Source organism: Pteropus medius, unplaced genomic scaffold, assembly GCF_902729225.1.
Source record: "Pteropus medius unplaced genomic scaffold, Ma_sr-lr_union100, whole genome shotgun sequence".
NCBI lineage: Eukaryota > Metazoa > Chordata > Mammalia > Chiroptera > Pteropodidae > Pteropus > Pteropus medius.
The window spans coordinates 934,876-948,693 of NW_024355526.1; the positions used below are offsets into that span (position 1 = coordinate 934,876).

General features: G+C 63.9%; 1 protein-coding gene across 1 annotated transcript; it reads right to left on the minus strand.

Moving 5' to 3' along the window:
- Positions 1-996: 996 nt before the first annotated feature.
- Positions 997-5,494, minus strand: LCN6 (lipocalin 6). The gene is made up of 5 exons (XM_039858907.1): positions 5,405-5,494; positions 5,102-5,241; positions 2,292-2,362; positions 1,723-1,833; positions 997-1,402 (listed from the first exon to the last, which is right to left on the minus strand). Exons 1-5 carry the CDS (start codon positions 5,492-5,494, stop codon positions 1,155-1,157), a joined length of 660 nt encoding a protein of 219 aa, XP_039714841.1. The 3' UTR covers positions 997-1,154.
- Between the last annotated feature and the right edge of the window lie 8,324 nt (positions 5,495-13,818).

The following is a 13,818-nucleotide window of genomic DNA, read 5'->3' on the forward strand; positions in this document are numbered from 1 at the left end:
GCGAGCTGCCCGCCTGGGGGACCCTGAGGACGGGCTCCCCTGGAGCATCTCCCCTGACAGTGAGCCCCCTGGGAGAGAGGCGTCACTGTGACTCACTGCGTGGGAGGTACTGCGTGGAGCTGGGGCACGGACGGTGCTGGGCTGACAGACGGGCAGGCGGGCTCAGGCTGCACTTGTGTGCACAGGTGCACCTACCTGTTCGTGTGCGCGTGCTCAGCCCCGGAGGGCGAGGCCCCCACGTGCACCACACCAGGAGCGACGGGCAGCGCCCGCCCTGCCTCTTGCCCCGCACCCCCGATGGCCCTGCTCCTGCCTGGACTTCACGGGAGAATGGAGAGGCTCGGGCCCCCTCCGCCCCTGCCCCGCAGCCCCAGTGGGGAAGCCAAGCCCCCTGCCCTCGACACCACGGCACCTCAGCCCCGTGCCGGCTTCCCCGGCCCAGCGCCCCATCCACACTTTGTCCAGACCGCCGGGCCTTGCTCTAGCCCAGGGAGGCCAGCCAGCGGTTGGTCCTGGCCCCCTGGACCCCGAGAGACTCGGTGAGGGACACGGGTGCAGGCCAGCCCTGTCATTCCAGAGCTGGCTCTCTGCTGTGACCAGTCCCGAGAGAGCTTGGACCACCCCACCCGACTCATCCTAGCCGGAGCTGTGAGAGGGCGGCCGTCTGCCCGACGCGACACACACGGAGGCACGGGCGGGCTTCCGGCGTCCCTTTATTTGGGTCTGCAGCAAGAGGCCTGGGGCAGCCGGCTCAGCGCCAGCCCCCAGCCATGGAGGGCAGTGCCTGGCCCCTTCCAACAGGACGGTGGGCACTGTCCCCTGCGGCCACAGCACTCACTGCAAACAGAGAAGATTATGGGGGATCCAGGCTTACCCCAAGAAGTGTCTGCCCCCCACCTCTGGTCCCCCCACAGCGATGGAGCCACTGGCCGCTCTGCCCCCAGGTACGAGGGCCCCAGGGCCCAAGCTCACCTGAACCCAGGGAACCCAGGGCGGCGCCCCCATGGCAGCTTACCTGGAAGGCCTTCTGTGCACAGGTAACTGGGGGGCAGAGAGATGGGACATGAGGCAGCAGGTCTGCAGGGCGGTGGCCGCCCCCGCCCCGGGCCCTGCCCACCCCACCCACAGCCCTGCCTGTGATGGCCCAACTCTGGTCAGGGGTAAGTGACTCCTTGAGGACCCCCAGTCCTGCCCGACTCCCCAAGGCCAGAAGGGTCCCCGAGACTGCCAGGGGTCAGCGAGGGGCCCCGTGGCCCCAGCACAGCCTTGGGCGTCACGAGCGGCCCCTGGCGACACTCACGGTCGGTCTGCAGCTGGGCCCGCTGCTGTGAGAGGAAGCCCAGCCCCTGGCTCCACTTGGTGAAGCGCTCCATGGCCTCCTGGCTGGCCCGCTCCGTCCGGCCTGCGGGGGCACCCCTGAGAGCCGGGCCTGGGGCAGGGGGGCCGTGCAGCAGGACTGGACACACAGGGACCCTGCCCCTCTCTGACCCCAAGGCCCTTCCCCCTCCCACGGGGACGGGGGCGGGGGTGGAGAGGGAGCTGCACCCCTCCCTCCACGCAGGGCCGTGCCTCCTCCAGAGAGCGGGAGCAGGACGGGGGAGGCAGAAGGAAGGCGCGGGGGCCCCACTTGGCAGCTTGGTGCAGGGAGGGGGGGCAGCGGCAGCCGGCAGACCCGTGGCCCGGCCCCGGCCCCGGCCCCGGCCCCGGCCCCGGCCCACTCACTGTACAGCTCCACTGTGCTGAAGGCCTCGTCCCCCAGCTCCAGCTGGGTGAACACCACGGCGTAGGCTTGGAAGTCGGTGCCCAGCACCCGGTACTCCAGCACGCCCAGGGCTGGGAGACAGGAGCCGTGGGCAGGGGCCGTCGGGCCTCCCAGGGGCCCTGCCAGTGAGCCCAGAGCCCTCAGGCCCTGTGCCCGCCCGTGCCGTCCTGTGCCACAGGCAGTGGTTGGTGGACGGCGGCCTCCAAGAGTAACCGGTGTGACGGGGTACGCTCCCCTGATGCTGTCCCCACGGGGCCGAGCGCCAGCCCCCCGGCACACTACAGGGGGGCCTGGGGTCCCCGCCGGGCCTAGCAGGCACCTTCAAGCACCAAACCTTTGACAAACCAGGCCCCTTCACTTCTTGGCAGAGAGCTCCACTGAGGCCTCGGGGTGGGGTCGCCCCTTCCCCACTGGCACTGGCTCCGCCTGCAGGAGGCCGGAGGGCCCAGGGCTCATGGCCTGACCCGGCTGGGACACGGACCCCGTCCCCGCGCTGCCCCAGATGAGACCGAGGTGGCATCGTCCTTACACGGATTCTCGAACACCCATCCAGAGTTCTGCCTCAGCAGCTCCACCACGCTCAAGTCACACCGCTCCAGCCTGGGCACAGGAAGAGGCCGCCGTCAGCGCAGTGTCTGGACACGCAGGGCCAGAGGGGCGGGCCTGCCCGGGGCCTCCCGCCCACCCAGGACCAGCAGGGGAGTGCCGCGGGTCATGGGGGGCTCGGGCACATGGAGGGTGGCCTGCGAGGCTGGGTGAAGAGACCCCACAGCAAAGGGGCCAGCGTTCCCCCAGGCGTCAGTGCAGGAGCCCGGCAAGCGAGCGTGGTCTCCGCGCAGCGAGGTGAGCTGGCGCCCACGGACCCGAGGAAGGACAACCAGGAAGACCCTGAAAGGGAGGGCGGCCAGCGAGAGCGACAGGGCGAAGAAACACGGTGGGGGAGGCAGGGCAGGAAGTCCGAAGGGGCGTCAAAGTGCATGGGTGTCGTGCGGGCCAGGGGCATCTCGGGGCGTGCAGCGAAGAGGACCCTGGGTGGGCGGTGCCGGGCAATGGGCAGCCATCTAGGAAAAAACTAAGCCGAACCCCACGTTTCCCCAGCGTGAAATCATTTCAAACGCCTCAAAGACGCCAGACGCCCTTCGGCACAGGGAGCGGGAAAGGGCTTCCTGTGTCGCAACCCCAGGCACCCCAAAAAGAGAAGGCGGGTACGTGCCTCGACACACACACACACACACACATACACACGCACAAAACCTGCGTGTCAGTTAAAACTCCATGCTGTAATAAAAATGACCAACCGGGCGATGTATTTGCAACTCATTTTTATCACAGACAAGTGGCTAACGTCCCTAACATTTAATGGTTCTTACAAATCAGTGAAAACACACCCAAGAGAAAAATATGGAATCGATATGCACAGACAGAAGGAAACACAAAAGGCTCGTTAACAGACATCAAGATGTCCCTCTACGCTCACAGTTCCAGAAAGGCACGCACATTAACGCGGGGCCACCTGTCACTTGTCAGATGGCAAAGGAGAATAAGTGAATGCTCCGCGCAGACGCCAGTTGGGGACCGGCCAAGCGTCTGTCCACCGCAGGGCATGGAAGAAAGCCTGCTGGAGCATTGCACGGCTCTTAAAAAGAGGTCTTCAAAAATGTAGCATACAGTCTCCGTGTGACCCCGCCACCCCCCCCCCGGGTGGACCCCCAAAATAGTTGAAAGCACCGTCTCAGAGAGAGGGAGCTGCACACCCATGTTCTCTGCAGCAAGAGTCACATCAGGCAAAAGAGGGAAGCACCCCAGTGTCAGTCGGGGAATGAGACACGTCGTGGGGCCCGCACGGCAGGCTGACGCTCAGCCTTGGAAGGAAGGAAGTCCTGACACCGGCCACAGCGCGGATGGACCTGGAGGACACGGTGCTCAGGAAACGGGCCAGTCACAGAAGGACACGTCCCGTGGGCCCCCACTCATGGGAGGTCCCCAGAGGGGTCAGATCCAGAGACAGGAAGTGAGAGTTTAATAGGGACAGAGTTCCCGTCTGGGAAGATGAAAGTCCTGGAGAGGGTGGTGCTGACGGCCGCACGCAGTGTGACTGCGCCCGATGCCGCCCAGCTGTGCATTTGCACCTGGATAAGATGGTCCATTTCATGATGTGTATTTTACTACAATTCAATTTTTTATTGTAACTTTAATGAAAATAAAGACAAAAGAGAATAAAAGCTGTTTTAAAAGAGGGCAGAGACCGGGGGCCGACGGGGAGCCGTCTCCAGCACCCGAGGTTAAGTGACCCACGGGCGCTTGTGCCTGACCGGCTCTGAAGAGGGGCGGGGCCTGCTGGGGGCGGAAGGGCCGCTGCCTTTGACTTCTGAGCGCTGGAGTGTAATTCGTCAAAGGCCAACACAGAACCTGGCCTCCCGTAAGCCCTGCCGTGACAGTCGGCCCGCAGCGCGGCCTGGCACTCTGTGCCCTCCCACCCGGCGTCTGGCCCAGGGCTCCAGGCGGAGGCCAGAAATGCAGCGGCTTCCCCAGAGCCAGGCTCCCCAGATGCCGAGCCCGTGTTTGGGTGTTTTATTCCGCCAGCCCCACTGGGACCCACCCGGTGCGTGGCTTTGGGGCTGGCACCCAGGCTCTGTGAGACCTGTGCTTGCCCGACACAGCCACGCGACCAAGCCCTGACTTTGTGGGGCTCACCGGGCCTGTGGCCTGCTCTGCCTGGGGGCCAGGGGCCCACTGTCTTCCGTAGGCGGACTCCAGTGCGGGACAGAGGGCGCTCGGGGAGCATGCCACCCCCGGCACGCAACAGCACGGCCTCCCCCACGTGAGGGGTGGTGAACCCCGTCACACAGCCCCATCAGAGAGGCCCCCGGGGCCCCGGGTTACACAGCCACACCGCATAGCACTGCCTCATCCCCCGGCACCCCACCAGCCATGCGCGTGGTCCACTCCCCAGTCGGGGTCGGCTGGGGCTCAGCCTGACCCCACCAGTCCGGTTTGACAGGTGGCCTCCGAGGGGTACGTTCTCCAGAGACACAGTGGCCCTCAGGCACAAACACGGGGACCCACTTTCCGTGGTCAGCAAAGGGGCTGCCCGAGGCAGAGGCCTCTGCCGCTCTGATCGGGGTCCCCTCCAGGCTGCGGGGCGGTCAGAGGCAGTGCCTGGGGCGAAGCCCCGAGTCCCACCTGGAAGCCCCGGGGTTCAGAGCGGCTGGGAGCAGAGCCCGGCGAGGGGCTCCCTGGAGCAGCTGAGTGGCGAGCCCTCTGCGCCGGGCCGGTGGGACGCAGCCCGCCTGCCGAGCACGGCCTGGCGGGGGGCTCGGGCGCGCGCGCCTCGCTCACCTGTGCCGGGAGGACAGCACCCTGAGTTTATCCTCCGGAGTGAGGGTCACCACGACCCCCTCGACGCTCTTTGTGGCCTTCTCCACCGCGAAGCCCTTTTCACTGGAGGCCACGGCGAGGACGTACCAGGGCCCCAGCAGCTGGACGGGCAGCGGTGGGTGAGTGTCCGGCGTCCAGCCTCGGGGCTCCGGTGCCCCACCCCCGCGGCCAGTGGGAGCCCAGAGGCTGTGCTGCCCCACGAAAGGCTCCCGGCCCCCAGGACCGATGTGCCCTGGCAGGTGGCAGCCACAGGAGGGCGCTCACCTTCTGAGGGTCCAGCCTCCCCAGCTTCACGGCCTGGGCCCCGGGCCCCAAGGCCATGGCCAGCAGGGCGGTCAGCAGCACGGCCCTCATGCTCCCCACGGCCCTCACAGCGGCACACACGCCCTCTGGCCGCTGAAAACCCGTTTATATGGCTCCAAATGCGTCGCTGTGGGCGGCCAGTAACCGCCAGAACACCTGTCCAGCCCCGCTCACCACCTGTCCAGGCGGTGAAATGGCCCAAGAGGGAGGGGGCTTATTCGGTGGTGGCCTCTGTGCCCAGACAGCGCTGGAGCGCGGGCAGTGGGCCCAGGGGAGTGTGCGCCCTGCTACCCCGTGCCCTGCTGACCTCTGCATCTCGACACTTGCTTCCACTCAGAAGTTTCCAGAATGAGCGCTCTAATTCCAGGCCATCCCAGCCCCCCATCTCCTCCCCTCCCCAAGGGCCCAGCATCCTCCCGGGCTTGCTCATCCGGGAAAGCCAGGGACGATGCTCTGGGGCCCAGGCTGGCAGCAGGCCAAGGTCAAGCCCCAGCAGACGGGCGAGGACAAGCAATTCTTTCAGAGGCTGTGGTTCTGGATGTCTCTTTTTTTCAATCATTAAAAATACAAAACGTCTCCCGAATGGAACAAAGAGCTCCCACTCCGTCCTGGCCCGCCCACCCTCTGCTCCGCCGCCCCGGCCCCCACACGCAGCCGGGTCCCCAGCCCGGATGTATGTCCTGCTCTCACAGGCCCCACTCCACCCATCCAGACCTGACCTCTACAGCCAGCCTCGGCCTCCCACCTCTGCCCTCCAGGACCCCGGCTGGGCCCCCAGAACTGCACACCTCCCAGGGCCCCCCAGGAGCAGAGGGCAGAGGGCTCGGCACCCAGAATCTGGGGCAGGTGGCCGGGAGGGCCCCCCCCAGGGTGGGCGGAACCTGCGAACCACATCTCCCAGCCCCCCCGGCTGGCTGGCTTCCAGCCTGCTGACCCCGAACAAGCAAGAGTGGGAGGTGAAGGGAAGACGAAGCCATTTGCCAGGCTTTCTGAGGGGGCCTCTGATCCGCCACCACGGCGGCCCCACTGGGGAGAGGGCCCCGTGGGTAGGGGAACACAGGCCAACCAGCACCCCACAGACTCGGCTCCCCACGCCCTCGGTGCCCAGGAAGTCTCAGGCCTTGACCTTGGATCAGGCTGGTCCCCGACTGCCGGCCTCCCAGACGCCCGAAGGAAGGAGAGAGGAAGATAAAGACATCGCCTCGTCTTCGGATTAACCCTGTGCATCCTCTTTTCGGTACCGCTTCCTGACAAGGCGGCGGGTGCAAGGACAGGCCGGGTGAGCGGCACGCGCCGGCCCCCGGCCCCGGGTCACAGTCCCCATGCCGCCGCGTCTTGTAAAGCACACAGGACCCTTTCTCAGTCTGCGGGGCCGGTGTCCTCACCTGGCGAGGGGGCTCTTGCGGTCCCATCTCATGCACGGGGTCTCACCTTTATGACCTCGGCACCTCCCAAACATCCCACCTCCCAGTACCATCAAACTGGGGGTCAGGATGTCAACTCCTGAGCTTCTGGGGACACAGACATTCGGAGCATGGCACAGACCAAAACCGGCGGAGATTCCTGTGCTTGACGAGCCGACAGCCACGTTTGAAACCATTTTGTCTTTTCCCAGCACAGCTGGAAACCATGAAAACGGAGTCTGCACAATCCTCTGAAAACTATGTGGCTCCGGAGGAGGAAAAACTGCACCAGAAACGCCACATTATCTCCAAGTACAAAAGCCGCACGCCCCAGGGGCCTCGTTTGAGCCTCTGTGACTTCGGGAGGCCTGTGACACCCGCAGAGAGAAGACAGGAGGACTGGAGACGGGCTTAGCGGGCCACCAGAGAAGGGGCCGCTCTGTCTGCCTGCCAGACGCCGGAACAGAGCAGCACCATCGTGGGACAGGGCAGCGGGGTCAGGCGGGGCTCCAGGAAGGCATTGCCGTCACTAAGGGGTGGCAGTGTCAGGAGGGCGAACGTCACACAGACCCCCAAACGCCACCCATTAAAGAGAGTTCACTGCCCCGCGTAGTGGGTGCATGCGAATCAGGGGTGTTGTAAGCTGTCCATAGTGGGTGCGTGTGAATCAGGGGTGTTGTAAGCTGTCCGCACTGCCGGCCCGTCCAGGGAACGCAGACTCAGGCCGTCCGCACGGGGCTACCACTGGGGAAGCCAGCACCAGAGGAGCCTTTCGCCCCACAGAAACCCCCCTGCAGGGCCGGCAAGCAGAAAACCGAGGCGCATGCTCAGAACCGAGCGAAGCACTGACAGCAGGGCGAGAGCACCTCGAAGGAGCAGTTCAAAAGGGCAGAAATGAACAAAAATAAGGAAAAAGTGAACTGAGAATTGCTTGTGCTTAGGACACGCGTGGACGACGAGGCCTAACGGCCCACGCTTTGGCCTGTCCGGGCAAACGGTCGATGCCTTTCCGGAGGGGGAGAGACAAGCGGCAACATGTCCAGAGCGACGTGTAACACGAGTGAAGCCGTCAGACCCTCGCTGCCCGCAGCAGGCCTGGGTGCGGCACTGCCGGCCTCAGGACGGGCCGTGGCACCCACGGCCCACCCGGCCGTTCCCACATCGTCCTCCCTCTCGGAAACAGACAGCAAAACACGTGCGGAAAACGTCTGTTTTCTAAGCCACAAAGAAAGCATCAGCGTGTTCCGTAAAGTGGAACTTAAAACAACCTTCTCCGACGATATGACAAAACTAGGATGTTTTTACATTTTCTACTTAAAAAAAAATACTCTAGGAGGAAAGAAATAATACGAACCGAAATTACAAAATGTATGTAAAATAAGCATCATAACAAAAAAATAAAACAACAAAAAAGAGAAAAAAATAAAATAAAATAAAATAAAATAAAATAACGACATCACAAAGAAGTGACCAGAGGAAAAACGTCCCAGCCTTAAACATTTGTATCACTCAGAATGAAAGAATGACCATTTCCCAATGCAAAAAGCAGACAGACAGCTCACCACGATGTTCACACCTGGAATTTATACAACGTTACTAGTCCACAAATTGAATTTTAAAAAACTAGATAAAGAACGAAAAGTCAACTAAAGGAAATCACAGGAAGGGCACAATAATGATAAAAGCAGAAGATCGTAGCTAAAGAATAGAAAGTAGCAAATAGAATGAATGGATCGAAATCCTTTGAAAAATTAGCAGGAGCGGCGACCCACTAGGTAACATGAATAAGAGACCGTGACACACAAAGTGAGAAATGACAAGAGGCAGGGAGATGGTTTTGGGGTCAGGAGGGAAATATTTCATCAACAGAAAGTACTTTGCTGACCTCTAAGCAAATAACTTTGACGTTCTAAATAAAATGGATAGATTTATGGGAAAATTCAGTTTGCCAAAATTTACCCTATTAGACAGAGAAATAGATGATAGGCAGGTAGGTAGGTAGGTAGATAGATAGATAGATAGATGATAGATAGATCGATAGATATAGATGATAAATGCAGACAGATAGACATAGATGATAGATAGATGATTGACGATCGATGATTGATAGATACATAGATGGATGATAGAGAAGTAGATGCCAGAGACACCAGGCAGAAGCAAAGCTCTGAGGGCGGCCTGGACGCGCAGCCTGTGCCGCCCACTCTGGTGCTCAATGGTGACCGCTCGGGAGCAGACCGACCGGGGAGCGGGTGACAGCTCACGGTGTAACAGCTGCTCTTTGCCTTTGCGAGCCCGGCCCGGGCCTTCCCAGCATCCTCCTGGCTGCCTCCTCCATGTGAACCACAGGCCGCATTTTTCCATTTCTAGGGACTTCTGTGCTGGACGTTACTGACTTCCACCGCAGAAGCCTTGGCTTCCGCTGACACCTCTGGACGGTGCTGACTTTTGTCCCCCGAGAATTCCCAAGCTGCAGCCCTCACCCCAGTGTGTGTTTGGGGTCAGGGCCTTCAGGGGGTGACGAGGCTAAGTGAGCTCGTAAGGGTGGAGCCCTACCTGGCAGGCCCGGTGCCCTCAGGGAAAGGGGGCGCCAGAAGCCTGTCCCCTGGGCACAGAGAAGGGCCATCCAGGACACAGTGGGAAGCCCGCCGTCCACAATCCAGGGAGTCCTCGGCAGACACCAGCCCTGCCAGCACCTGATCACAGACGCACAGACTCGGGAACTGTGACAAGACAAACTCCTGCTGTCTCAGGCAGGTCAGCCTGAGGGGCTCTGTGAAACCAGCCACTTCCCACCAGGCCAGGCCCCTGGCCTCGCTGCAAGCTGCGGCCGCACAGATCTGTGGGACACCCCAGCACCCCTTCCAGTCACCATTTAGCCTGCAGACGTGTCTCCTGTGGTCTTTCTGGGACTTCTTTTGAGATCTGTTAAGGCGAGTCGCGGGCAGACCCTCGGTTGGTGCTCACTCCTGCGGGGCCACCCGGGCTGACTCCCCTGCCCTCAGCACTGATGACCTCAAGCATGAGCCTCGGGTCACCGCACCCTGGGCCACGGCCCTCTCTGCCCACCAGTCCCAACCCCAGTGGATAGAAGGAAAGAGGGTGACAGCGCAGGTCACGGGTGAGAGAGCACGTAACGGGGACCCAGGCCCTGCAAGGGGCAGGCTGACCAGGCAGCAGGGGCGGGGCCCGGACGGAGAGGGCGGGGGGCTGTCACCCCGCGTCCGAGCCGCGTGGCCCGACTCAGCCCCTTCGGGCCGAGGTGCAGCAGGGGTGGCATCCGTCACCGTCACGCTCGGAAGAGATGTCGCAGGAAGCGGCATAGACCACCCACAGTCAGGTGTGCTGTCGACCGGGGCAGCCGCGGAAGACGCACCGCCCCACCCGCCACCCCCCGGCCCCCAGGAAAGACTTGGGGCAGCGGGTTCGGTGGCGGGTTTATTTGGAGCGGGCAGGGGCAGGAGGGCGGGCTGAGCAGGGCTCGTGGCGTCCCGGCCCGGGCACGGGCTAGATCAGCTCCTGTGACACAGACAGGACTCAGGCGCTGCCCGCTCCGAGGGCCCGGGCAGCCGTCAGGGCCACGGCCGTGACCGTGTCTCGGCCCTGTGGGCTTTGAGCAAAGCACGACCCAGTTTCTCCACCTGCAAAGCGGGTGACGGCCCCCACCTCTGGGGCTGTGTTGAGACGGAGGGGTCGGGCGGCTGTCGGGTTGGCATGTGTGGGACGCGGGGGCCTGAGCCGGTGCCGACAGGGCCCCACCCGGGCGGGCCGTGAGCGGGCAGAGTCACCAGCGCCCTGCACACCCTGCTGGGCAGAAAGGTGGGACCGGGGCCCAGGATCCTCCACGCCCCCACCCGGCCCTGCCCTAGGTCCCCGGCCCCCATGGGTCCCCGCCTGGCAGCCTGTTGTCACCACGCTGAGGTCCAGGATCTGCAGGACCTGGGGACTCAGCCCAGGGCCCACCACGGACGGGGAAGGCTCACCTCCTTTAGGAGCTTGGCGCACCTCCCTGTGGGACAGAGACAGCGTGAGGGGCTGCAGGACCGGTGCCGGACCCCACGCGCAGCCCAGAGCTGGCCCAGAGTGGACAGCTGAAGGCCTTGCCCCTCGGGAGGCCCCCAGCTCTGAGAGGCGCTGCTGTGTGGGCCTTGGCTGTGGCGGCTGCAGACGCCAGGTCCCCCTTCCCCGTGTGAGGGGAGGAGAGAGCGCAGCCCCTCGAGGCCGGGCGGCCCAGCTCGGGGTGGAGGCCGGAACTCACCTCACGCAGCAGGTCCACACAGGTCACTGTGGACAAAGGAAAGAGTGAGACAGGACAGGCGGGGTGCCATAGGGACCGACTGACCCCGGGCCCCGGCACTCACTGTCCTGGGCGAGCAGGTGCACATCCCTCGACGAGAGCCCCCGCTCCCTGGCCGCCTGATGGAACCTCTTCAAGGCTTCCTCGCTGTATTTTAGGTCCCGGGCTGTGCGGGACAGAATGCCAGCTGGGGACAGAGGCCCCTCCCTGCCTACCCTGTCTCCTCTCTGCCCCAGTCTGTCCTCCCTCCCTGCCCCCTCACAGAGCCGGGGGTCCCCAAGGGGAGAGTGGACTGCGGCACAGGCCGAGCAGCGGACCCTGCCCCGGCTGGCCCCAGCCCAGCTCACTGTAAAGCTTCAGGACTCTGTGGCTGGCTGCTCCTGTGTGGAGCACAATGTCCATGATGGTGTAGGTCTTGTAGTCCGTGGCCACCACCGAAACCTCTTTGCTCCCTAGGAGACAAAGCCAGCCTAGAACTCCCCTCCTCACCACGGACCCCGAGAGCACACCCCACCTTGCACACGCATACGTGTGCACACACGCACACACGCGCACACACACTCAGAGGGTCTGAGTAGGCCTCTGGGTTTCCTAAGGGATCCCCTGAGGATGGACAAGGAGCCCTGCTGACCAGGGCATCGGATGTTTCCTAGGTGCACAGAGGAGGCGCAAGGCTCTTCAGGGGTCCTGGGCTGAGGCTGGGACCGGGGTGGTCACCCCGGGCACCCAAGGGGTCCTGGCATGGAGCTGCATGCTGAGGGCTCTGGCCTGGGGTGATCGGGAGTGCCATGCCGAGGCTGAGTCCCCTCAGGAGAGAGTGGGGTTGTCCCCCTCCCAGACCCTCCAAGACTGGCGTGGGCTGAGGAGGGGCCCAGAGAGGCAGGACAAGGCGCCCCGTTGAATCCGGCCTGCTGGGCACCATCCTGACATGGGGGCCGAGCATCGGGGGGCCGGCGCTGACCCCTGCGGGGGGCGGTGCACCTTACCCGTGTCCTTGGCAACCCTGAACGTGCCAGGGGTGTCCCCCTCCTGGGCCAGGCTCTTCTCCTTCACGCAGAGGCCTTTGCTGGGGAGCACAGGTGCCTGCCAGCCGGGCGCCTGGGACAAGGGAGCCCCGGACAGCAGGCCCCTTCCGCCCTGGAAGAGCGCCCACACCCCCCGCTCCCCGGCCACATGCGTGTCCAAGAGGAGGTGGGCCAGGCCATGTGCACGAGCCAGCAGACAGGACTGCGAGCGCGGGCCCCCAGGCCCTCACGGCACAGGCTCTGTCCGCAGGGCGGACACCTGGCAGGGGAGGGGTCCCGGGGCAGAGCTGGAGGTCAGAGTTCACTCACGAACCGTCTGAGGAGGGAGTGAGGGCCCCTTCCCTGGAGGGGTCTACCCTTAGCATCCCTCTGCCCCAAACCATCATCCTGAAGGGTGACCGTGTGGGTGGGGGACGTGACCAGGGAGGCGCCCCACTCACTTGTCGTAGACAGTGGTCAGGGCCAAATGGCTCCCGTCCGGCTCCACCACCACGGCCCCCACCTTTCTCGCCTTCTGGGCTGAGCCCAGGGGCTCCGTCTCGGAGGCAAAAGCAATCTCATACCAGAGGCCTGAAAACTGGGGGCACAGGGAGTCTGCCTCAGGAGCGCGGGCCTCCAGCCAGGCACCCCCCCCCCGACAAGTGCACAGCGCCCCGCACTGCGGAGCTGGCGGGGGCTCCGGGGAGGGTTCTGGGGGACTCCCGGCGTTCGGGATGGGGCGGGCCCCCACGGCAGGCGCCCAGAACCGGCACCTTGACAAAATCAAGTCCCTTCAGCACCACGTCCTGTTTGCCAGCCACCAGCGACACGCAGAGCCCCAGCAGGGCGAGCACAGTGCCCTTCATGTCCAGCGAGTGAGTGGCTGGGGCCAGCTCCCCCAAAACACAGGGGCCACGGCCCCAGGCCCCGGGCTTATATCCTTCCCCGTGGGTGCTCAGAACAGGCACAGGCTGGCATCATTAAGCAGGCTGGCAGCACGTGGCACACCCGCCGGCAGCCGCGCCCGCCCACCAGGCCCGAGGGGGAACCGCCCACCAGGTGGCGGGTCATTTGCTCATCAGCTATCACATTGGTGACTACCCAGCTGGGCCACTTCTCCCTGCTGATGGCCCCCCCGGGCTCTCAGACTGTGAGTCCTGTGGCCAGAGGGCAGTGCCAGGCTGCAGACGGAGGGGGCAGGACAGGAAGGGCATGACCCATGTGGGCACCGTGACTCTGGGCAAACTCACTCCGGGAGAGCACGCTACGACAGTCTGCGGGTGCACGGACGATAGGCAGGGACGGTCACAGTGCCGGGACCCAGCGGCTGCCCAGAATGCTCCAAGCAGGGAGCCCTCAGCTTCCGTGAGTGGTGTCACCACCCGCATGGCCGGCATAGGCCCCTGTTACATGGCCCCACATTCCCCTTCGGGGCCCAGGACATGCGGACGACATGGGCACATGCACCCGAGGGCCTGCAGGCTGGGCAGGCACAGGGCCTCTGGTCAGCAGGGCAGGACGGAGGACATGGGCGCCCACGCTGTGCTGACCCCACGTAGCCCGGCCCAGCGCAGGGCTTCAGGCACAAGGAGTGGGCTGGGACATCCTGCCTTTGGGCCCTGCCAGCTGGCCTACTGAGTCCTTTGAAGATGCCATAATGGTCTGCGAATG

What these genes read in the sequence shown, in the direction of transcription:
- LCN6 (XM_039858907.1), bottom strand. Translation starts at nt 5,494, where the DNA reads ATGAGGGCCGTGCTGCTGACCGCCCTGCTGGCCATGGCCTTGGGGCCC. An exon ending in GGAGGCTGGACCCTCAGAAG is followed by an intron (nt 5,242 to 5,404) that starts GTGAGCGCCCTC and finishes CTGCCCGTCCAG; the next exon opens with CTGCTGGGGCCCTGGTACGT. An exon ending in CAGCACAGTGGAGCTGTACA is followed by an intron (nt 1,403 to 1,722) that starts GTGAGTGGGCCG and finishes GTGCCCCCGCAG; the next exon opens with GCCGGACGGAGCGGGCCAGC.